A 23,688-nucleotide genomic window follows, 5' to 3' on the forward strand; every position below is an offset into this window, starting at 1 on the left:
TCATCTGTCAGACGTTCCCACTTGCTCGGCCTCCTCCTTCCTCTTTCTCTCTCTCATCCGGCTGCTCCTATTCAGTTCCCCTCCTGTCTTCTCATTTCAGAACGGTGTGGTCCACCGGGACTTGAAGTTGGAAAATATACTGCTCGATGACAACTGCAATATTAAGGTAAGGCTCTTGCCTCGCTGATGGATGGGCAGAGTCTGGGTTGCATGGGGCTGGGGGCGGAACCCCCTCTGGGCTGCAGCCTGGAATGAATGAGGCAGCCACTCACTTCCCTTGCTGCAGGCAAATTCCGGAAGAGCTTGGCTGGAGCTCTCAGTTTAGTGCAGTTCTATCCGACCATCATTAACTGATCTCCTACTGTATGCCAGACTGTGCTTGCTGCTGGGGTGTAAAGACATGACCGAGATACAGTTCCTGCCCTCAGGAAGCTCCTAAAGTCATCCCCCCAAAAAGTACTTAGCACCAACTAACACATATTTCATATGTATTTCCCATCCCTTAAATTCAGTCTTCATGACACCCATACAAGATAGGAGCTGCTATTTACATCATTTTGCAGATAGGGAAACTGAGGCACAGTAACACAGTGGTAAGTACTGGAGTTAGGATTTGAACCCCACGAGCCCAAGTTCATGTCACCAAGTTGGTTTTGCTAGCAGGGCCCCACCTCTCCTACTTCTCCCTCCGACCCTCTCACCCCTGACACCAGCCACAGAACTGGGAGGCCGACCAAATTGATGGTGGTGTTGGCTGTTGGGAAACGGCAAAGGATGGAGTTTACTTTTACGGGGAGTATTATTGCTGGCTGCCGTTGGAGCTGGAGAAAGCTCTCCTGGCCAGCAGGGTTCAAGGGCCTCCTGGGGAGCACTGTGAATGTCCTTTTGATCACGTCTGCAAAATAAGCAAATACGGTTTCAAAATAAACGGAGCTCGCGGCATGGGTTTCATTAGGACATGGCCTCAGTGTTCCCAGCACCAGCAGGAGCCCTCCAGTTGGCCACTTGTGACGTTAGTGCCTTATCCCTGGTCCCCGGACAAAGCATGGGAACGGGTTTGCACCCTTGTCTCTTTTGTTGTTCTTGGTGTCCGTGGTGGGGTGCGCAGCGAGACAGTTCCCGGCTGGGAAGGATGGAGTTGCTTTTGTAGATCATGGTGGCAGCCTCTGGTCACCACCACCCTTTGAGAGCCCCCGGAAGCCACATCCCGGTGACCTCTTGTTCTCCCAGAGTAGCTGACCTCAGATGTACATTTCCATATCGTCCGTAGAGTTCAGAGGAACTACTGGTCAGTTTCCCTAGGAACAGGAAGTGAATGCTCAGGATCTTTCCATTTTGGGCAGAGTGACTGGATTATTCTAGAAGGAGCACTAGATGTGGTGTTAGAAAATTCTGGGCCGTGTGACTTATTAGCTGCTTAACGTGGGGAAAGCCACACAAACCTGTTTCCTCCACAGTACAATGGGCAACAGTAATGCCCAGCGTGTTTGCTGTGGGCTGTGAACGAGATATTTTCACGGTTCAGTTCTATTAACGGCTAAGAACGGTGTACAAATGAGTCAAGGTGAAGAGTAGTGGCTTTGGGGATGGATAGCCCGGGTTTGCATTGCAACCCTGCCCCTTACTAATGGAGGGTTTTAGGTCAGTTATTCATGGGTCTAAGTCTTTGTTTTCTTATCTGTCAAGCAGGGATGCCTCTTCCTATCTCTGGGGATTATTGTTCATTCATTTTGTTCATGTGCATTATCTGTGTAGTTACTGTGTGCAGCGCCCTGTGCCCAGTCCTGGGGCATCAGTAACAACATGGAAAATTTAGACAATGCTATAGTGAAAGTGTTGGCGCTTACCGATGCTAGATGAGAGCCACCAAGGTTCTGGGCCCTGGAGAGGGAACCCAGAGGAAGCCATCTGGCTGAAGGTGCTGGGTCCTGGGGAGTGGGGCTCAGGTCCTGCTGCAAAGTTGGGCCCCAGCCTTCTAAAGGCTTGTGTCATCGACCTTGGTGACTTTCTCTTCAGCTTCTTCCTGCCACCTGCCCCCAGAGCCCTCAGAACTAAATCCAGTCTTTACAAGGCCTGGAATGTGATTCTCTGCCTGGGGATTGTGTTCTGTGCTGCACTGTGACCTCTTTGTCCTATGATGTAGTCCCAGAAGTGATAAGGCACATAGCTTCCTGCAGAGTCATAGAATTCCCCAGTGGAGGAGAAGAATGGTTAGAATTCTGACAGCAATTGTGCAGGGGACAATGGGGCAGGAGCCTGGAAGGATGGCCCATGTCCGTAGTAAGCAAGATGGCAGTGACAGGGGACCAGCTCCCAGGGCCCAGCTCCCTCGACCTTCGTATGAGGTAGGCAAACAGCACACACAAAGAAGAACAATAACATTGAAGTTTGGACATGTCTTTGTCTTTTCCTTAGAAATTTCTACTCCTGGCATTTCCCAAGGTAGAGTGTGTGTGCGTGCATGTGGGCACACAAACACACACACACACACACACATCCCATATAGAATCAAATCTCTCTCTTTTTTTTTTTTGGTTCTTTCTCTGCTTATTCAAGGAATCCTGAGAATCCCAGAGCTTGAAAGGTTGTTGAGAATCCCTTTCCAACCCCTTGTTTTAGTGATCAGTCTGAGTCTCAGTGACGCGGTTACTGATCACGCTGTGAGCCCGAGGTAGCCGTCTCTGTTTCCCTGGTGTGTCAAACAGTGCTCAGCACACAGTAGGTACTGAGGAACTGTTGGATCGTGGAGTGAAGGAATAATGGGCCGGGATTAGAACTCACATGTTTGACTTCCAGGCAAATTCTCTTTTTCTTCCTCTCACACCCACTTCCAAGGTTTTTGAAAATGGACTTCAGCTGGTGTTGATTTGTCTTCCGGCTGTATACCCTCAGCACTTCCTGACTCAGCGTTTTGCTGAAGCATATTTAGAAAGGGCACTTGCTGACAAAAGCAGCCAGACACATGGCCACAAGCTGGCCTCTCGTGTCCATCCCCCTGGACCGGGGGCCCAAGGCACAGATGGGCTACCCCCCTCCCCGGGGGGTAGGAGCGGCAAGGTCCTGCCTCGAGGCTCTGAGGGTGCCTCTCTAAATGCGGGTCACCTTCTGTGTCCAGAGGGTGGAGGGCTTGGCCCTCTAAGGAAGCCACTGGTTTTCAACTTGTGACAGTCGCTGCCATCTTGGTGTGGGCCGTGTAGCTTGCGCCTCTCCTCTTCCTTGCCTGATGTTGATTTGCCCAGAGCACATCTGGCCTTGGAAATTATTTATCTGGCCACTGCGAGAGGGTGTGGTTTCTAAAAATACTCACACAGTCGGTCGGCAGAAAGAATGAGAGCAATGTGCTGCTTTGGGTCGCATTCCGCGCTCTGTGGAAGCATGGCCTAAAATAGCACCCAGCGTAGCATTAATTTGCAATTAATAAAAACGGGCCAGATTCACATCCCACTCTCTGGGAGAATGGAATGCCGACAATTCCCAGAGAAGACTCCTGTACAGACGCCTCCCAGTGAGAAGAGGGCCCGGCACCAGGGTCAGCTAACCTCCTCAGAGAGGGCTGGGAATCTGCTGAGCTCCCAGGGCTCGGGGTAGAGGGGCATAAGGGAGATGGCCTGCTGCCCCCGGTGACAATGGGAGCACTGCTGTGGCTAAGAAAAGAGGCTTTGAATGGCCGGGGACAAGATGAGATAGAAACCTCCGGGTTTTAACAAGACTGAGGCTTGGGATCACTGGGATCACGGGCCTCTGGGCTTTGATTATTTGAATGTGAGAACTTTGCATTCCTGCACTAATCAATTCATTTGTGTTCATTCATCTCCCCACTGTGTGTGTGTGTGTGTGTGTGTGTGTCCACGAGTGTGTGTGTGCATCCATGCATTCACTCACGTAGTTCTGCACTTACTCATTGAGCAGTTGAACATCTGGGTGATATTGGATCATAAGTACTTAGTGAGTTCGCCCTGGTTTTTGGCCCTGTGCTGGATGCTGGGGATTTAATAGTGAATCAGATGACCAGGTCCCTGTCCTCTTGGAACTCAGAATCTGGCAGTTGTTAAACGGGCAGTCGTACTACCACAAGAAGGACACAGAGGTAAATGAAGAAGCTTAGGTGCTTCCCCTCGTGGATTTAGGATTTCCAGTTGGGGGTGCAAACCAATAAGTAAATGACGTCATTGGTGCAGGAAACCCACTCAGGTGAGGTGGAGCGTGCAGGTGCTGATTTAGCTGGGCAGGTCAGGGAAGGCCCCTTAGGTGGGGCTTGAGCTCCTCCGTCCACCGAGCTTTCTCTGGCTTCCTGACCCTGGCACACATGCTTCTGTCTGGAAGGCCCTCCCCACTCTTCTCTGCCTGCTCTGCTTCCGGGAAGCATTTTCCGAATCTGATCCCTGGTGCCATGGGGTGTGAAGTGCTGAAGGAGCTAGTGGTGGGTCTGTCCAGGGAAGGGCCAGAAAGCCTTTGTCGAGGAGGTGGTAATAGAGGTGGGTTTTGAAGGATGGATAGGAGTTCTACAGAAAGGCATGTGTCAGTGACCCTTCAAGGGAAGAAACTACAAGGTCAAGAATAAGGCGTAGAGAGTGGAAAGGAAATTAAGAAGCCAGGTTGCTCCCAGTTGCTTACTCCTCTGATCCCCAGGACATCCCCACCAGGATGCTCTGATCACCTGCATCTTGCAGATGAGGAGCCTCCTGCAGTGAATAGTAGTGGGACTGGCCACAGCCGTGTAGCCAGCACCTGCCTCTAAGTTCTACCCTTTACTGCCAACGCCCCAATTTGCTCTGGGTCCAAGAGAGCCCTTGGTAGGAAGGCACCTTTTAGTACTTGCTGTAGTCTGACTTACCAGGAGGCTTGCCGACAGCTGTCTCTGGGAGAGAATCTCCAAGGGCTTGTTGTGGCGGGGGGCCAGGTGTCCTGAGTCGCAGTGGCTGGAGCAGGTGGAGGGTGCCAGAGTCCTGTGTGCCCTGAGCCGCAGGACTGTTCCTCCGCTCCCCTGGGAGGCGGCCTCCCGGATGTGCCCTTGGGCAGCAGCTTCTCCAGGTTGCTCCCTGTTGCTGGTTGCTGTCTCTCTGGAGAGGCCGTGTGAGCGGAGACCTTCTGAAGATGAAAGCCCCTCGCCTCTGCTCATTGCTCCACTCCCTACCTTCAGGCGAGCCATTCTACCCCTGAGTGCCTCGGTTTCCTCATCTGCAAAATGAGGAGGACCTTGTCGTAGGTTAGTTGTGAGAACTGAGTGCACGGGGTATGTGGCGCTCACAGATGAGCACGCGGCTCTCTGAAGAGCTGTCACTATTATTCTTCTTACCTCATTTAACCTGACTTTGGTTGTCACAACACTGTGGTTAGTGCTACTGCAGTTCCACTTCCCAGCAAAGGAAACGGAGGCTGCGAGAGGTTAAAGTGGTAGCAGCTCCCAGTTACTGAAGGCCTGCTGTGTGCTGGGCATGGTGTAAACACTTTCACTTGGCTTCCTACCAGTCCTCCTGGGTGGGTTACACGATCATCACGAACCCATTGTACAGATGGAGAAACCCAGGCTCAGAAGGGCTGGTGGGCAAGTGAGTCCCCTGGAGCTTGTGTTGAAATGCAGGTTCCCATTCAGTGGGCTTGGGCAGGGCCTTCAGTGCCCCTTTCCCGGATGCTCCTAGCTAATGCTGATGCTGCTGGTCCAGGGACCTGATTGGAGCAGGGCAGATTGACTGATGTGCTGCAGGTTAGCTTTGGTAAGAGGTGAGGCTGGGATCTGAACCCAGGTCCTAAAGCTCTCCATCCCGACCTACTACACAGGCATGTCCCGACACATGGGTAATGATAATATTCTGTGGCTCTAGTGCTTTCAGTACAGAGTTTGCCCTGCTCAGCAAACAGTGGCTAAGTCAGTACAACCATCGGTATTATTGCGATGTCTATAATTCACAGTCAGCCGGTGCCAAGATTGTGCCACAGGCCTTACCCGCATATTCTGCAGCCCACTCAACACCTTTATGAACCGAGTTCTGTCATGAGTCCCATTTTGCAGAAGGGGAAGTCAAGTGGCCTAGCAGGTCCTACTGATTACCTAGGAATGATGAGGCCGAGGCTAGCCCCAGGGTCCCCTGGTTCTGGTAGGTCAAGTGCCACAACACTTCCTCTTAGACACTACAAGTGGCTGTCAGGCTGTTGCGTCTGTTGTGAGCACCTCCCTTTATTGGCTGTCAGTATTAACAAGCTGATGCTCCCTTTCTTACCAGGTGAGCTCGTTATTCGCAGTGATCTGCAGTTAATCCTTTTTTTATGGTGGTAAAATATACATCAGGTAGCATAAAACTTACTGTCTGTAGGTGCACGGCACAGGGCATGAAGCAGGTTGACACCCTTGTGTGACCATCGCTGCCCCGTGGTCCATCTGCATGGCTGAGTCTCCACGCCCATCGAGCACTGAGCCTTCTGCTCCCTGCCGCCCTACCGGCCACCATTGTGCTTTCTCCCTCTCTGAATTCGTCCGCTCGAGGGACCTCATATCAATGGGATCAGACACTATGTGTCTCTTTGCATCTGGCTTGTTTCACTTGTGCCCTGTCTGCAGGGTGCCCCTGGGTTCTATCGAGGTTAATCCTTTTGAAATGTGACAAATCACTCCCTAATTTGTCTTTTAAACTCCGAGCTTCATGAGCTGGGCACCCCTCTAGCGAGGATTGGTAGTAATTAAAGCTTCTAAAATTCGGGCCAGGGGCCTTGACTTTCCCATTCCTCTGCAGAGTGAGAGGTGGATGGGCAGCGCCACTCATAGATCCAGGAGGCTCTGAACCAGGACCAGGCAGGGTACAGGCCGCACAAGCGCGGGCACAGCTGGTACCTCTCTGCAGACCCCGCCAAGGTGCGCAAGGCGCTGCTCTCAAGCAGAGCCTGGTGGCTTCCCTGCTGGGAGTCCCCTCGACACACAGCTCACGTTCTGTCACAGAGAACCTGGAAAGCGGCGACCCCCATGTTCTGGTGCTTGGTTTTCTTCTTTGTGACCTTCAGCAAAGCGTCCTAGGACCCTGAACCTTCCGCTGCTTCATTTCCAGAGCAAAAGTCAGGATGAGCATCATGAGGGCCCTTTCATGTGGAAACCAGTTCTGGGATGATTGTTTCTGTCTTCTTCCGTTGACATTGAATGTTTCCAGGACTTCAGCTTTTCCCTTCCCTCTGCCTTTTCTAATATCCTTTCTGCAATTTGACTTAGTGTTTTCACTGAGTTCAGGTGGTGCTTTCAAGTGATATTTATTGAGGAAAAACCCTAATTAATTACTTGTGGTGGAAAAACCAGTATCACCTGTTAGGAATAGAAGACACGTTCAAAAATAAATATAACAGAAACCAAAGAGCATCATTAAATTCCAGCTTGATCCGGTTGCTGTGAGGCGGAGGCCTGCTCTCTCTGACACCTCTCTGGAGGGGCTCCAGACCCTCTGTGGCCCACCTGAGGTCAAAGGACAGAAAGAGAACCCAGCAATGATTAATGTATCATTTTGCAATTCAAAGCTGCTTAATTCTGTGATGGTTTGACACCTAACCTTCTCTATTCTGTGGCTATTCTGATATTGGGATAAGCTCTGTGTCAAATACATTAACTTTCTGGATTTAAAGGTGGGAGGCAAATATTCATTTAGTTCCAATTCTGTGCCAGTTACTACTGTAAACATTTTATGAACTTTGTGTCGGCTTCGCCACGTCACTGTCGGGGTGGATGATTTTCCTGCCCTCATGTTACCGATGAGGAAACTGAGGCTTCTAGAGGTTTCATAACCAGTGGCTGCATCCCCTCTGGTCATGGGTCCTGTAAGCTCCATGTAGCATTAAATCTTGGAGCTAAAGCCCACGTTTGACTGGCTCAGGGTTTGAGAACTCTGTGTGTGTGTTGATTAATTCTGCTTTTCCGTTCAAGTGCCAAGAACATGGGCTAATCTAGATTTCTATTAATCTTGTGTCAGCAGTCATGACAGCTTTACAGGAGAGGCTGATAAACATCAGTCTGTGAGGATGGGAGTGGGCCACAACGTAAACACACTCTCCGGCCCAGCAACAAGGGTGCCCAGACCCGCCGGAACCTCCCGGTTCGGTGCCAGCTGCACGTGTGCTGCGGGAGCCTCTCAAACACACGTGTGTTTGGAAGCGTCTACGTGCCCCGGGCCCCGTGAGCTCCGCTGTGGCTGCAGCCAGAGCGAGGCTGAAGCCTGGGGACCTCTTGGGATCCCCAGGACTGCACTCATTCCATTCCTCTTCTGATTGACAGGGCACACTTCATAAAGCTCCCAACCTACTTCCTGCGAGCGAGTCAGGGGCCTTGATAAGAAAGTGGAATTCGGGGCAATTAAGTGCAATCTGAGCCCCGAGAATGTGTTTTCTGAGGGTGGCTGTACACCAGCTGCTTTCAATGACATTCCATTCATTCAAGGATGACTTTTTTTTTTTTTTTTTAACAAAATGGGCTTATTCTAGGGGCTTCTTTCAGAACAGAGCCTCAGTGGTGTTCAGGCTGGGCTGTTCTCCGGGCACGCGAGTCACTCATCTTACTTATAAGCCTCCAGTGGAAACCAGCCTGGGGAATGGCAGAAACCCATGGGGACTCTGTGTGCAAGTCTGACTTGAAATGTGCAGGTAGCCCCAGGGCAGCGTGGCCCAGAGACACAGGTGTTTACATTGCCGCTTACCAGTTACCTCTTAGAAGGAGAACTTCATCTCCTTCTTTTAAATTGTGGCACAATATCCATAATGTAAAACTGACTGTTTAAAAGTATTTTTGTCTGTACAGTTCAGCAGCATGGAGGACATTCACATTGTTGTATGAGTCTGGTTTTGATAGGATTAGAGAATACAACAGTGCCTGTGAATCATGATTTCTTCAATAAGCAGTTAATTATTATTATTATTATTATTATTATTATTATTATTATTACTATCTTTTTGCATTATCTGTTAATTAGCTTGTGATTTTCAAAGTAGAATGTGCACTGTTCAAAATATAATGCTTGGTGGCCAGTGTTTCTTGGGTAGGGACAGGTGCTAAGCACTGGGTGATTACAGAGATGAGGGGAAGATGTGGCACCTGCCAAGTGCCCCAGGGGACTCAGAGTCTGGTGGGAAAGGCCAATATGTGTATGTAGGTGTATATACGTGTGTATAGTGTACAGATGTGTACGTGTGTATATATGTGTCCACATGCTCTATATGTACATAATTACATGTGGAAGTGCAACTGTAAAGATAAGAAAACACTCCCAGAAACCAGAGAAGAGAATGATCCCAAGAAGCGTGCGGTACAACTGATGTGACGTGAAGTAAGACACGTGCACAAAACTTGCGGCTTATGAAGCACTTTTGTTCTCAAGGTCTTGACTTGCTTTCTTATTCTCACATTAATTCCATGAGCTAGAACAGGGTAGGATCATGGATTCCTATTTTCTGGTGGCTCAGCAGAGGTTCAGAGTTGCTGAGTAACCTGCTCAGTGACAGAGTTTAGGCTGAAATATGAGGACTCAAAGCCTGATGCTCTGTGTGCACTTTATATTGGGTCCAATAGAGCTCTGATCCGAGTGTGGGTGGATAAATAGTGCTCTCAGTTGTGTAGGTCAGAATTTCCCACAGTGTGACGCCCATACCACCACGGATGCAGTGTGATTTGGGATAGACCATGGAGAGACAATTTTTAAATTAATAGTCATACAATAATCTCCCCTCGTTCAGGGTTTCACTTTCTACAGTTTTAGTTACCTACAGTGAATCAGGGTCCAAAATCATTACATTGAAAATTCCAGAAATAAACAATTTTGTGTATTTAAAATTATGTGCCATTCTGAGTATTGTGTTGAAATCCTCTGCCGTCCATTTGTATCCTGTCTGGGAAGTGAATCATGCCTTTGTCCAGTGGATCCACACTGTATATGCTACCCAGCCATCAGTCACGTAGCCATCTTATTTATCACAGTGACTATTGTAGTGTTGAAATGTCTGTGTCAAATGACCCTTACTTTACTTAATCATGGCCCCAGAATACAAGAATATGATGCTGGCAATTAATCTTATTACAGTATATTTTTATAATTGTTCTATTTTATTGTTAGATATTATTGTTAAAGTCTTTTTGTGCCTGTTTATAAATTAAACTTTACCATAGGTATATATTTATGGGGTAAATATATTTATATATTGGTGCTGTCTCAGGTTTTAGCATTCACTGGGGGTCTTGGAACATGTTCTTCACAGGTGGTGGGGGAGCTATAAATGCTTTAATGTTCGTAAGAAATATTAAGTAGGTGACTTTGTGGGAGTTATTTCTCAGAGCAAGTCTCAAGTTCAATGGAGAATCCATATGAAGAGTAATTGTAGGGCTGGGGTTGTGGCTCAGTGGCAGAGCGCTTGCCTCGCACATGTGAGACACTGGGTTTGATCCTCAGTGATAGATAAACAAAATAAAAAATATTTAAAAAAAATATTTTATTGTAAGTAACAGAGCATGTGGTCTGCAGATGTGGTGGAGCTGGTAATGGGTGCTGTGGCCTGGGAAACCTTGGCCCAATTGTCCTTGGATGGAGACTCAGGACTAGAGAGGAAATGGCCCCTGTGCCCTCATCTGCTCTCTTTTGAACTGGTTGAAACTGGTTTGAACTGATGGCCAATGCTAACAAGTCTTGTTGGGTCTTCTTCTCTTTATAGATTGCTGACTTTGGGCTCTCCAACCTGTACCAGAAGGACAAGTTCTTGCAAACATTTTGTGGGAGCCCCCTCTATGCATCCCCTGAAATCGTCAATGGGAGGCCTTACCGAGGGCCAGAGGTAAGCAGGCTGCCTGGTGTACAGGGGGTGAGGCAAGCACTGGATCTGGGAAATTCTTTAAGAACCCAGAAGAGCAGCAGAGAAAATAGAGTTTTACAGTGTAGACCTCTGCACTTCAAGAATAATTAAGATCACAGAAATAATTGGGATCATCTAAAAATAGTTGAGATCAAGTTAATAAAGGGCAAGATGTCCATAATGTGACATATATAATCTATCTTACCTTTTATTAACTTAAAATTGTATTGTGACATCTTCCAAATATATTATCATTAAAAAATGATTTGTACAACATAATGTCATATAGTATGAATATGACATATTATATTTAATAATCTCCCCTTGATTTGGATATTCAGCTTTTCCATATTGTATCAAAACAAATAGAACAAATGAGCAAAGAAAGAAGAAACTCCTGACTCTTCAAGTGAATATTATTTTGCACATATTTTTAATAGCATAGTCTTTCTTTCTTTTTTCTTTTTTTTCCACATTTTTTTTTTATTGGTGCATTACACTTCTACATATTTTGGGGATTTGTTGTTACATATTCGCACGTGCACACAATAGGACAAAGTAATTTGACCAGTATCCCTCCCCAGCGCTCCCCATCCTCCGCCACCCATTCTTGGTTTCTTTCCTTTGTTGATCTCCCCTTTGATTTATTGGAGATCCACCTCCACATTTGTTTTCCTTTTTCCTCTCTGCATGTCAGAGAAAACAGGAACCCTTCACCTTCTGAGTTTGACTTATTTTGCAAATGTCCTAATTTCATTTTTCTTTATGGCTGAATAAGACTCCATTGTGTATATGCACCACATTTTCTTTATACGTTCACCTGTTGATGGACACCTAGACAGGTTCCATGGTTTGGCTATTGTGAATTGTGCTGCTATAAGCATGGATGTCACTGTAGTAAGATGACTTTCCTTCTTCAGGATAAATACTGAGAAGTAGGACAGATGGGTCCTAGGGTGATTCCATGCCTGTCTTTCAGGAGCCTCCACACTGATTTCTATAGCGATTGTACTAATTTACAGTCCCGCCAACAGCAGGACATGTATTTCACTTAGGAAATATGTCTTAATGGCATCTTCTATTTCATGAGAGATGTATTCCTCTGTATGCCTAAAGCTTTCAGGGCTGCTGCAAGATGTATACGTATAAAATGGTTATTTTGAAAGTAGGTTAGTTGTGGGTGATGATTCTCTTTTAAGATGGTTCTCTTTACAGAGAGGTTCATCCACTTAATATCCTTTAAATAGCAGCTGCTCAGTGTGTGGAAATGTTTTTTTCTAAATATTTATCTATTCCAGAGTGTTTGGGGCAGGGCTGGGGGGAGGGGTGAAGAGAAGGATACCAGTGTCTCCACCAATTCCCGAAGAGAAAGTCTTTTAAAACTAGACTGTAAGGGAGGAGCATCGGGTTTAGTTTACAAAATTGCAGAAACTCAATGCTGTAAATTTATCTTAGGCAATGAATGCTGCTTTGGTGATGATCGGTATCCGAGGTTACAAGCTGGCGATCTCTGATCTGGCTTTATTTGGCCACATTTGTCCTGATAAAAAATTGAACAGACATTTAATAATTGGGAGATTTCATAGAGAAGTATGGTTTCTTACTTCTCTTTGAAAACAGAAGGTGGTGGTGGTGGTGGTGGGCCCTCATTTCTACATGGCAGCAGTGATCCAAGGAGAGGTGGCCTATCCGAGATGGGTGGGTGCCCTCTACAGTGAGTGTATCTCCAGCACTGTGCATTGTACCCCAAATTCTTTCTTCCTCTGTTCATGTTGGTTGTGTGCCTGACTCTTGTAAAATTTCCACTGGAAGCCTCCCCAATCCATTGGAAGAAGAAACAGGAAGGAATTGATTCCCATATTAGGAATGAAGAGTCACATGTCCCGGTTTGACCCCCTGGAGAAACCTTGTAGCTGCCTTGTGCCTCTGTATTCTCATCTGTCAAATGGGGCTGAGAATAATCCAAGCCCTACTTGCCTCACTACACTGAGGATCAAAGAAGATAACCTACTTAGGAAAGTTCTTCAATAGGTCAGGCCTGCATTAGGATCAGTTGTCAGGCTGTGGTGGGATCCTGTCTGCCAGGGGCTACATTCAGTTCCTGGGGGCACTGGGGGTGACTTCTCTCATGCTGTGATGCTGATGGTCTGGAACGCATCCCAGGAAACGGTTTCTCAGCTCCTCTGTGTCCTGTTTCTCTGCTCCAGGTGGACAGCTGGGCCCTGGGCGTGTTGCTTTACACCCTGGTTTACGGAACGATGCCCTTCGATGGTTTCGATCACAAAAACCTCATCCGGCAGATCAGCAGCGGAGAGTACCGGGAGCCGACGCAGCCCTCAGGTGCGTGCCCTGTGGAGGGGGTCAGCTCACCTGCCCGGCTCGCACTCTGCTTTGTCTGTGTGTCGTGAGTCGCCCGCCTTCCTCCTTCATCTTTCTGGAGGGCTGTCTTTGGCACCGCTGGCTCATGAGGCTGCCTTATCAGACTTTCCCAGGTGAACTCTGCTGGGCAGATGTTCCGCATAGCAGCCCGGGGGCTGGTCTCACTGTGTTGTCTCTCTGGGTTAGGCAGGGCTCTCTGGCCTTGCTTGGGGCTGCTGCTGGGGCTATCGCACCCCTCAGTGCTTGCCCCCGTGGTGTCTCCCCACGGCCTGTCGTTCCAGGACAGAGCCTGGACATGGCAGCTCCGGGCTCTAAGAAGGAGGGAGCTTCCCAAGGAGGGAGAAGGAGCTGCCAGTGTTCTTACTGACTTGGCTAGGAAGCCAGCAGGCTCTGCTGGTTAAAGCAACCCAGGTCATAAGCTCCATCTCTTCATGGGAAAGCAACGTGTGTGGACAGTGAGAATGTACGGGCGGCCACCGTGGAATGTAGTCAACGCAGGCATTTCAGTTATGTTGGTAACGCACACACAGTCGATCCTCATTATCCCCAATAGTTATGTCCTGTAAAGTTGCTGCAGTCACCGAACCACTGCTTCTAGGGAAAATACAGTTAGATGTCCGTGAACTTCCAACCACGATGTATTTGTCTGTTGATCAGTGCTTATCTTATTTTTTGTATATTTATTTTTAAAGTCCCTAATTTAATATGTATGATTGATTCTTTAACCTCAAACTCCATGGCCAACGGCACTTTTGCTCCTGTCTGAGCAAAGCGTGGAATGTATGTTTCCCCCCCCCCCCTTGGGGCACAGGACAATCTTTTTTTGCACTTGGGGACACTTGCACCTGGGGACATTAGAAAACACTTCAGTAATTTGTTTGGGTCCATTTTAAGTGGCAGAATCACAGCAGAAAGTGCAAAAATGTGGAAAAACATGGCACAAGTAGGCTGAGAAAGGGACAGTCGTTTATGGTCCAAAAGCTGGCACATGTGTGCAAAACGGGTGACAAATGCTTCACGCTCTGTGTGTGTGCAAAAACAATGGCCATGGAGCTGCGAGGTTTGATTGTGGGACGATAGATACATTTTAGTGAGTAGGAGAATTGGCAAATATGGAATCCGTGGATAATGAGGACTGACTGTTGTCTCTATCGATATGCACATGTCTATCTGTCTGTGTGTTTTTTCAATAAACCAGTCTGTTCTTTTTGGGGGAATTTCAGGGTGACGTCTGTGGCGGTTCTTATTTACCTCACTAGCTAACTGGTGCCAGTGAAATCTCTGGCATGTGGTAGGGGTTTAGGAAATGCTTTTTGAATGACTGAAGGATCACCCTATTGCTTTTCAGGGGTGCCTCTCACCCCAACCCCACTACTGGGTCTTTGCCAGCTGCTCATTGCTGTACGAGTGGCTCAGGGAGGCGGCAACTTCCCAAGATAGAATTCATCTCCTGTGGGGGCTGAATGGTTTGACCCCAAAAGTCAACTTATTAGCTGTAGAAGTCACTAATTTTGTTCTCTAGCCTCCTGAACATCTCTCTGGGCCTTTCCCCCAGTTTTCTGGCAGCAGAAATTTGCAAGTTTTTTTTTTTTTTTCTTTTCCCCCAAATTGGGTGTGGCTCTCAGAAGCTAGCCAAGACCTCAGGGTGAGGCCAGTTTTGGGGACAGCGGCTCTCCCTGCCCAGGTGTGTCAGGTAAGAGCCACTCCTGGCTCAGAAGAGCTCCTCTCTGTGCTCTGCCTCCAATTCCTTTTTCCCAGTGACCACGAGTGCTGTGTCGGGGTGCGTCCACCTTCAGAGGAGTGACAAAAGCCATGGTGATGGACACCTTTTCCTTGGAGTAAAATGATCTTCACCAAAAGAGTAGGGGTCCCTGCTTGGGTGGGGTTTGAATTCTTTGGAACTTGGAAGACCTGAGATGACGGAAGTTCAGTCGTTCCATGACATTCCTTCACTCACGGAAGAACAGGCCGGGATGTCATGGCCTGTGCTTCAAGCCTTGATTCTGCTTCTGATGGGCAGTCTGAAAGGCTTGGGCTTCTCGCTCCAACGTGTAGCTGGACCAGACCTGCAAATGGATTTTTTTTTTTTTCCTGGTAAACTCCAAAGCCCCCGCGCCATGGCCTGACCTTTTTCTGTCTCTCGTCCCCTAGATGCTCGAGGACTCATTCGGTGGATGCTGATGGTGAACCCCGATCGCCGGGCCACCATTGAGGACATTGCCAACCACTGGTGGGTGAACTGGGGCTACAAGAGCAGCGTCTGCGACTGCGACGCCCTTCACGACTCCGAGTCCCCGCTCTTGGCCCGGATCATTGACTGGCACCACCGATCCACCGGGCTGCAGGCTGAGGCGGAAGCCAAGGTGAAGGGCTTGGCCAAACCCGAGGTCATGCTGGAGCGACAGCGGTCGCTGAAGAAATCCAAGAAAGAGAATGACTTTGCCCAGTCTGGCCAGGACTCGGTGCCCGAAAGCCCTTCCAAGCTGAGTTCCAAGAGGCCCAAGAGCATCCTGAAGAAGAGATGCAACAGTGAGCACCGCTCCCACAGCACGGGCTTCATTGAGGGGGTCGTGGGTCCCACCTTGCCCTCCTTTAAGATGGAGCAGGACTTGTGCCGGACTGGTGGGCCCCTCCCCAGCTCCCCCGAAGCAGATGTGCCAGGGAAACTGAGTCCCAAGCAGTCGGCCACCATGCCCAAGAAAGGCATCTTGAAAAAGACCCAGCAGAGGGAATCGGGTTACTACTCGTCCCCAGAGCGCAGTGAATCTTCGGAGCTGCTGGACAGTACCGAGGCCATGGGCGGTGGCCTCCCCTCCCCCAGCCCCCCGGACCTGGCCAGGGTGGCTTCTCACAGCCTGTCCTGCCGGAGGAAGGGCATCTTGAAACACAGCAGCAAATACTCAGCAGGCGCCACCGACCGGGCCCTCGCCAGCCCCGAAGTGCCCACACTGGAATCCTTGACAGAGCCCGGTGTCCCTGCTGAGGGCCTCTCCCGAAGCTACAGCCGTCCCTCCAGTGTCATCAGTGACGACAGTGTCCTGTCCAGCGACTCCTTGGACTTGTTGGATTTGCAGGAGAACCGCCCCGCCCGCCAGCGCATCCGCAGCTGCGTCTCTGCTGAGAACTTCCTCCAGATCCAGGACTTTGAAGGACTCCACAACCGGCCCCGGCCCCAGTACCTGAAGCGGTACCGGAACCGGCTGGCAGACAGCAGCTTCTCCCTCCTCACGGACATGGACGACGTGACTCAGGTCTACAAGAAAGCGCTGGAGATTTGCAGCAAGCTCAACTAGCCCTCTGGGGGCCCCGGGGATGGGGTGGGTGGGGGCGAGGGAGGAAGGGCCGCAGGGCTTGTGCTGACAGGCTGGTTACCTCTCTGCTGGCCGGGACAACAGACTGAAAAAGAATTGGCGCCGTCTGGCTTGGCCAAGTTGACAGCCTTGAGCCAGCACCTAAAAGGGAGAAGCAGGCGCCCAGCCAGTTCTGCCAACTGCTAGTCGGAATTTGGGTCCTAATTGGCATTTGCATACAGCACCTCCTAGAGGACCAGCTGCCCAGGGAGGATGGTGTTGGCTGGCGCTTGGTGGGAGTGGGGAGCAGACGGGGAAGGAAGCATTTCCCTAGAAGTCATCCGGATGCTTTGGAGGAGGGCAAGAGAAACCAGGACCATCTGCTTTGGATGAGCCCAAAGAGCTTGCTCCTTTGCTTCTAACATTAGCAAGCTTGATCTGACTGCATGGGGCTGGCAAGATTTTCAGCAACCCGGGCTTGAATTGGTGATCGATTGATAAGGTCTATTGGGTGTGTTGGTTTCGGTAGCAGCAGAGAGCTGTGATTGAATAGTGATGGCTGCCACAGGAAGGGAAAGGGAGGCAATAGCATTCATGCTCCATACTTGTCATCTCTGACCTGGCTGAGCCCTGGGGATTAGGTTAAAGCATTCTGTGGGATCCACATTAACTCTTCCTGCCACCACTGTGGCATTTGTTAATTGGCTACTCTACCTTGAATGGAAAACAGGGCTTTGGGCAGAGACTGCTCTGAACTCTGCTAGGGACACAGTCAGCCCATGGTGATCGTGTCTCCTTGCTGTGTGTCTTGCTCTTCGGCAAGAGAGTGGACAGGGAGAAAGAAGACAGTGTCAGAGGCCGGAGCTCTCGCGTATTCTAGCGCAAAAAGCCTTCTGTGGCCTTTGCACAGTTGAACGGAAGAGGAAGTTCACTTGCAGGGGGCAGCTTGTCTCTTCTCTCGTGTCTTAATAGTAACTGGAACGCTGCCTTTTGCTTTGGACTGGAGGTGACATTGCCCACAGTCTCTAAAGGATGACTGCCTGGCTCAGTTACTGGCTCTGTCCACAGATAGCAAGTGGTCTCCCGTGCACCCAGTAGAGCGCCCTCAGAGGTGGAGGAGTTTGCTTCCGGGAATTAGCCCGTAGGTGGAATATTTGGATGAAGAAAGGAAAGTCAGACAGGAGGTGCTTTATTCCCCAAATCTAAGGATTCTGTCATGGTTTTGAATGTTGACACCAACTCCTGGGCTTTAGGGAGGAAGAAAGTTTGATCCATTTAAACGAATAAGGTGTCAGAAGAGCCGAGTGGGTGAGAAGGAAGCAGAGAGGAGAAGAATATTTCTTTAGGAGTCATCCAGATGGTTCTGGAGGAGGCAGAAGAGAGGTGGCAGGACTCCCTGAGCGCATTGGGAAGCCAGATCATAGCTGACAAGCACTCCCACAGGGGACATCTCGGGGGTACAGTCTCTGAAATTACCCGTCTCTCTGGGATGACTCTAGTTTCTGGAGGCTTAGGAAAATCAGAATCCTTATTTCAAGGTGGTCGGTTTCATAGCCACTTACAGCCGGGAGGACTGATCTTGGGATACCGTTAAAAAAAAACAGAATTCACTAAGAACATTCATTAGGATGACATCGCCCTTGCCTTCCCGAGATGGTTCTGGCTTGTGCTTTCCTTCAGGTCGGGCTGAGCCATGTGCTATGAGAAGCTGCTTAGTTTCCTTTCATTCAATTCCACTCCTGGCTCAACTCCAGTAGAGTTTAAAAGGGACAAAGATCTATCGAGGGCAAGTTGTGTTTGGGAGCATGGGGGTGCGTGAAGGGCACCCTGCAGCCTCTGAGCGTGCTCTCTCTCTCTCTCTCTCTCTCTCTCTCTCTCTCTCTCTCTCTCTCTCTCTCTCTCTCTCTCTCTCGGCCTCTGATCTACAATCTTTTCTGACCAGCCTCTCCTGCCGCACTGCTGGCCCCAGATCACACCCGGCCTCGCTGACAGCTGGCGTGTGACTTAGGTGTTAACACCCACCTGCTTACCGGCCAATGTGTTTTTCCCTTTTGCCAAGTGATTGCATCTGCTTAGCATTTTCCATGGCTCTAATCTTTAAGTGAAAATGACACTATCAAGGAAAATCATTCCGCTCCTGCCTCCCAAACACCTGCATGTTCTCTTTTGTCAATAAACTTGGTGCATCGTGGCAAAGGATATCCTCCCTTCAGAGGCAGAGACTCCGAGTCCAGACCTGGTCTGCCGCTAGATGGCTGGTGGCCTTGGGCACTGCCGGGTGGGGGCTGTTCTCCTCTCCAGCAGGGCTGCAGGGTGGGTGGGGTTGGTTGGCCTTTCAGGCTCTGTCCAGTTCCGACATTCTGCTGACATCCTCTGGTTTCTGGATGTGATGTCCACTCTCCTTTCAAGGAAAAACTTGGAAAGCTCTGCTTCCTGACCAAGCTCTGTCCACCCCACCAGCCAGTCCCCAGCCAAAGAAGTTGTGCTTGGTCCATTTCCATGGAGTCACAGGCGAGGACAGTGTGATGACCTGCTTTGGAAGCAGGGGATGGGACGTCTGCTCTCCTGGTTCTTCCTTGCCTCTGTGGGGTTTTTTTTTTTGGCGTCTTAGTTTACACATCTGCCAAAGGGGTAGAATTATACTTCTTTTTACAGGTAAATTTCAAGGCAAGATCAGTTTTCAGGAAGTGCTTCAAGACCCCAGGCAACAGGAAAATACTAAGTACCCTCTGAATTTCCATCCCTGTTACCAGGTGCTGCTTCTCTGAGGAGCACTTTCCAGGGTGAAATTCAGGTGTTTTGCCCAGGCCTGCTGTCTTGAATACAAATGTGAATGATCGACTGACTGCTTATTGCCAAACTGGAAATGTTCTGTAGGGATTTACTGGCATGGTATCATTCCTAGGAGAAAAAGAAAAAAAAAAAAAAAAAGGGAGAGAGAGAAGGAGAAACTTGACTGCACATTAAAAAAAAAAAAAAAAAAGAATCCGTGTTGTGACTTTTTATTTAATTTCTATTTTTTTTTTTGGTAATAAAAAGTTGACTTTTTAATTTGAATTTGTCTTTTTTTAATTTATTGGTCTGAAAGGCATTTCAAAGGTATTATAATAATATATTGGTGTAATTTAATTGGTGCAACGTGCTTTACGGCTCCAGTCAAAATTGGTTTTCACTCGTTTGATTGGTTTGAGAACAGCCTTCGGGGAGGAAAAAAAAAAAAAAAGCTGGATAACCACCCAAAGTGTTTGTATTTTTCATTGGAAACTGATTTTTTTGTTTTGTTATTATTTTTTGGGTTGTTTCTGTTTTTATTTTTAAATTAAATAAATGGCAACCAACTGAACTGAGACTTGCTTCTTTATTTACTCGTCTTTCTCAGTCAAGGAAGTGACCGAGCGGGTGGAAGTCCTGGAAATCTACCCAGGCGGGCTCGGTTACCAAGGGGGAGCTTGTATTCAGAGTCCTCAGAAGGACTCGCAGCCCGCTACGTGCTGGAGCCAAAGCTGGAGAGCAGTGGGAGCCTGGAGGACTCGGTCCTCTCTCTCCTGCTCGTTCCACACCAGCTCTATTCTCCTTATTGTCAGACGACATCCAACCCTACCCTAGCACCAGCCGGAGAGAGTCATGCTCTGCTGGATCCGTGCAAGAAAAGTCTGGCCAAAGAAATGACAGCCCACGAGTCCTTTTCTGGTCTCCTGGAGGAACGTCAGATGAGCGTGGTCACACGTTTCACGTTTCTCCTCCCTGGTTGTGGGACCACCTTGACCTGCCCGATAACTTCCCAATTGACATCTTCTGGGTGATCGTTTCCAAGAGGGAGGAATGGCGGGGTTCCTTCAGTGTCATGGAAAGTTAACCACTTAGCCAGCGTGCTCCCGAGCTTCCCTGCCCACCCGCTCCCAAGCACCGTCCTCTTCTCCCAGGGCAGACGGATTGTTAACTCGATGGATCAGGGTCAAGAGCAGTGACTATGTCTTCTTAGAAGCGGCCACTGCTGTGCTTAGAATAGCGTCACCAGTCTCATTTCGCTGCTATTTCTTACATGAACAGACCCCCTAGAAAGTTCTTGGAAAGAATGAGCAGTAGGGTGAGATTGAGGAGTCCCTGGGGTCCTGGCCGTCCTATCAAACGGAACCAAATTCTACCCTGTACCAGGTGTGAGAGTCGTGCTCGGCACCAGGGGTGGTGTTTCCAGGTCTGTGCAAGCAAACTCTGACTTTGCAAAGAAATGACAGCTCATCTTCTGGAAGAGCCTCAGTCACAGCCAACAAAACTACAGGATGCCCAGTGACTTCTGAACTCCAGGTAAATCATGAATAATTTTTGAGGGATTTTTTTTAATTAGTGCATTTTAGTTAAACATAATATTGGGGTTCATTTAGACATAATTATACCTAGAATATCATTTGCTCTCATTCAGTCCCCAGAACTTCCCATTTCTCTGCTCTTCTCCCTTCGTTCCCTTTCTGCTAACCTTTCTTCTATTCATTTATAGTTGTTTAAAAATTACTGCATTATGGATATGCAAAAAGGCGAGATTCACCGTGGTGTATTCGTGTATGTACGTAGGAAAGCTGGGTCAGGTCATCCCACTATTCTTCCCTTTTCCCATCCCTCCTTCCTCTCTTTCATTTCCTTCTTCTAATCCACTGGTCTCCTATTTAATCATGAGTAATTTTTTAGTGTAAGTGTACCCCATCCCATATTTGGACCATGTTTATACTGAAAAAATTCATTACCTGAAATTCAGATTTTACAGGGTATCCCATATTGTATATGGCAAGCTAATCTGATGGAACTTCATTGGCTAAGTTGACCAGGTGCTGGGTATCATCAAGGATTGGGGAGAGGATGCTGATGATGGTGGCCTACTGGATCAGAACGTGTTGGTGCCTCTCATGGTGGGCTGCAATGGAAAGGTTCCAATTCCAGTCTGGACTTGACCTTACTGAGTTGAATTGCTGCAACTCCTTGGACCTCCGTTTTCTCAACTGTCCAATTAATTGTTCTCTTGCCAATTTCTGACAGGGCTCCTAAGGAATGAGAGAGTTTCTGTGAAGTTATCCATTAGATCTTGAGTCTAAAACTCATTCTGAATGGGAAATAGTAATCCTCTTTGTTACTGGGCAATATGCATTGACTTTTTGACATTTACTTAAAGGCAACGTGTCTGATCTGCAGACTCTTAATTCTCGCTGCCATTATTACCTGGGCAGTCATTTGCGGAGGAAGGGGCTTAAAAATGAGACCCTTTGGAAAGACATAATTCTGCATCCAGACCAAGGGAACTGCTTGGGCTCAGCTCAGTGGCTGGACCAAATGGGAGGTATGAAGGTTAATAAGGGAATGGGGGTGACCACAGTGGCAGAGGTTGACATGTTGTCAACTGTTGGTGGAGTTAATGGACCGTGGTTACTTAAAGGAGGAAAATCGAGAGAACATTTACTGAACTTGATACTCACTGCATCTGTGGTGACAATTGGCAGGAACTCACTCAGACCATGTTAAGTACCAAGAGGAATTTCTGCTTCATAGAACTGAGAACTCCAAGAATTATGCCTCAGGCACAGCTGGATCCAGGGGCTCAAGGGAAGTCAAGAATGTCATCCGGAGTCAGGGGGTTCTTACTGTCCTAATTGTTATGGAACAAGGAAGGACTATGATTGGCTTTCCTTGGGTCACATGGCTCCTTCTGGCCCAGTCAGAGTCCAGGGGAAGAGGCACTCTGATTGGCCAGTGTGGATCATGTGCCTACTATTTTATGGTGTACTTGAATGACATCTCCTTTAGAATCACACACGGGGAATGCAGATCCATCAAAGGGATGCAGAATGGACAAGGAATAACTCACGTCAATTACAAGTTTTTAGAGTTAATATACTCAACTATAAAACAGCATTAAGCAATCCTTAATTTTTAGAGTTACTACAGTGATTACATTAAGTAAAGTACAGGGCAGCGCCTGGTACATATAAGATTTTAAATATGGCTGACCCCAATGAAGACAGCAGTAGTAATACTACATAAAGTAGATATATTTGTTAGAAGGTCATCTATAAAATCATAAAATTCAACTGAAATTGGTTAAAACACTACCTGGGCTTTATTAATAAAGCTCATCTTGGGCTGGGGATGTGGCTCAAGCGGTAGCGCGCTTGCCTGGCATGCGTGCGGCCCGGGGTTCGATCCTCAGCACCACATACAAAACAAAGATGTTGTGTCCACCGATAACTAAAAAATAAATATTAGAATTCTCTCTCTCTCTCTCCCTCTCTCTCCCTGTCTCTTTAAAAAAAATAAAATAAAATAAAGCGCATCTACCTGGAATCCTAAAGGTGGGATAGATTTCATGGTTACTAAGGTCTGGTGGGAGAAGTGCACAATAAACAAGTAAATGAATAAAATATCCCAAATCACATGTAGAAATAAGTGCTATGAAGGAAATTGTATGTGCCAAGGTCCTGGGGTCTTCAAAACACAGTTTTGCAGGGTTAATTTCTGGTTCGTTGGCATAGGAAAATCACAGTCCAGGGAGCATGGTGTTTTGTTAAACATGTGTGGCCACAGTCTAGTATGGTCTGACTGTGATCATTTATGACTTTGGATCCTTAATTACAAATGGCTGCTTCCTTCAACAGGTGGTCCCCAGACGAGACATATGTTGTGATGTGCAATTTTAAATGAGAATATGTTTCCATTGCAAAAATTCACTGCCAATTTATTGAAATTTATGGAAAGGATGTTTTTAATCCACAACACAATCATGCAAAGCTTGAGGCATGGAAATGGAGCAGCAGTGATATTATATGAAGACACACAAAGTTCAGAATAATGTTTTGGTGTCACTAGATCTGCCCATAAGAGTACCATGGTCTGATTCCATTATGAGATTGTAGGGAAGAATAGCAATTAAATTTACTTTAAAATCGTGGCAATTATTTTTCTCCTGAGGAAAAGTTCATAGTGCTCATCTCTACCTGACTGGGGAATGAATGAATATTCATTACATCTTGGCCTACGTTCTTTGGCCTACGCTCTGTGCTAGTTTTTGTTGGTGAATTAGTCTGGTTAGGCTCTGTTATGCTGAAGTAACAAATAATTCCCCAAAGGTCAGTGGTCTATTACAGAAAGCAATCGTCTCTTCCTTTCACTAAGTCCAGTACATGTCGGGTAGCTCTCTTTTCATGTGACTTTCAAGTAGGCCCATGGGTACCTG

At 48.0% G+C, this 23,688-nt stretch overlaps 1 protein-coding gene across 2 annotated transcripts in view; it reads left to right on the forward strand.

The window, feature by feature from the left end:
* Nuak1 (NUAK family kinase 1) overlaps positions 1-19,815 on the forward strand; it is a 67,276-nt gene extending 47,461 nt beyond the window's left edge. For both annotated transcript variants that reach the window (XM_005322450.4, XM_078052900.1), the window contains exons 4-7: positions 101-166; positions 10,666-10,785; positions 13,011-13,143; positions 15,334-19,815. In XM_005322450.4, the coding sequence (XP_005322507.2) occupies positions 101-166; positions 10,666-10,785; positions 13,011-13,143; positions 15,334-16,475 (1,461 nt within the window). In that variant the 3' untranslated portion in view covers positions 16,476-19,815. The remainder of the gene's footprint in view (positions 1-100; positions 167-10,665; positions 10,786-13,010; positions 13,144-15,333) is intronic.
* The last annotated feature ends 3,873 nt before the right edge of the window (positions 19,816-23,688 follow it).

The sequence above is a fragment of the Ictidomys tridecemlineatus genome, chromosome 6, assembly GCF_052094955.1.
Source record: "Ictidomys tridecemlineatus isolate mIctTri1 chromosome 6, mIctTri1.hap1, whole genome shotgun sequence".
Taxonomy (NCBI): Eukaryota; Metazoa; Chordata; class Mammalia; order Rodentia; family Sciuridae; genus Ictidomys; species Ictidomys tridecemlineatus.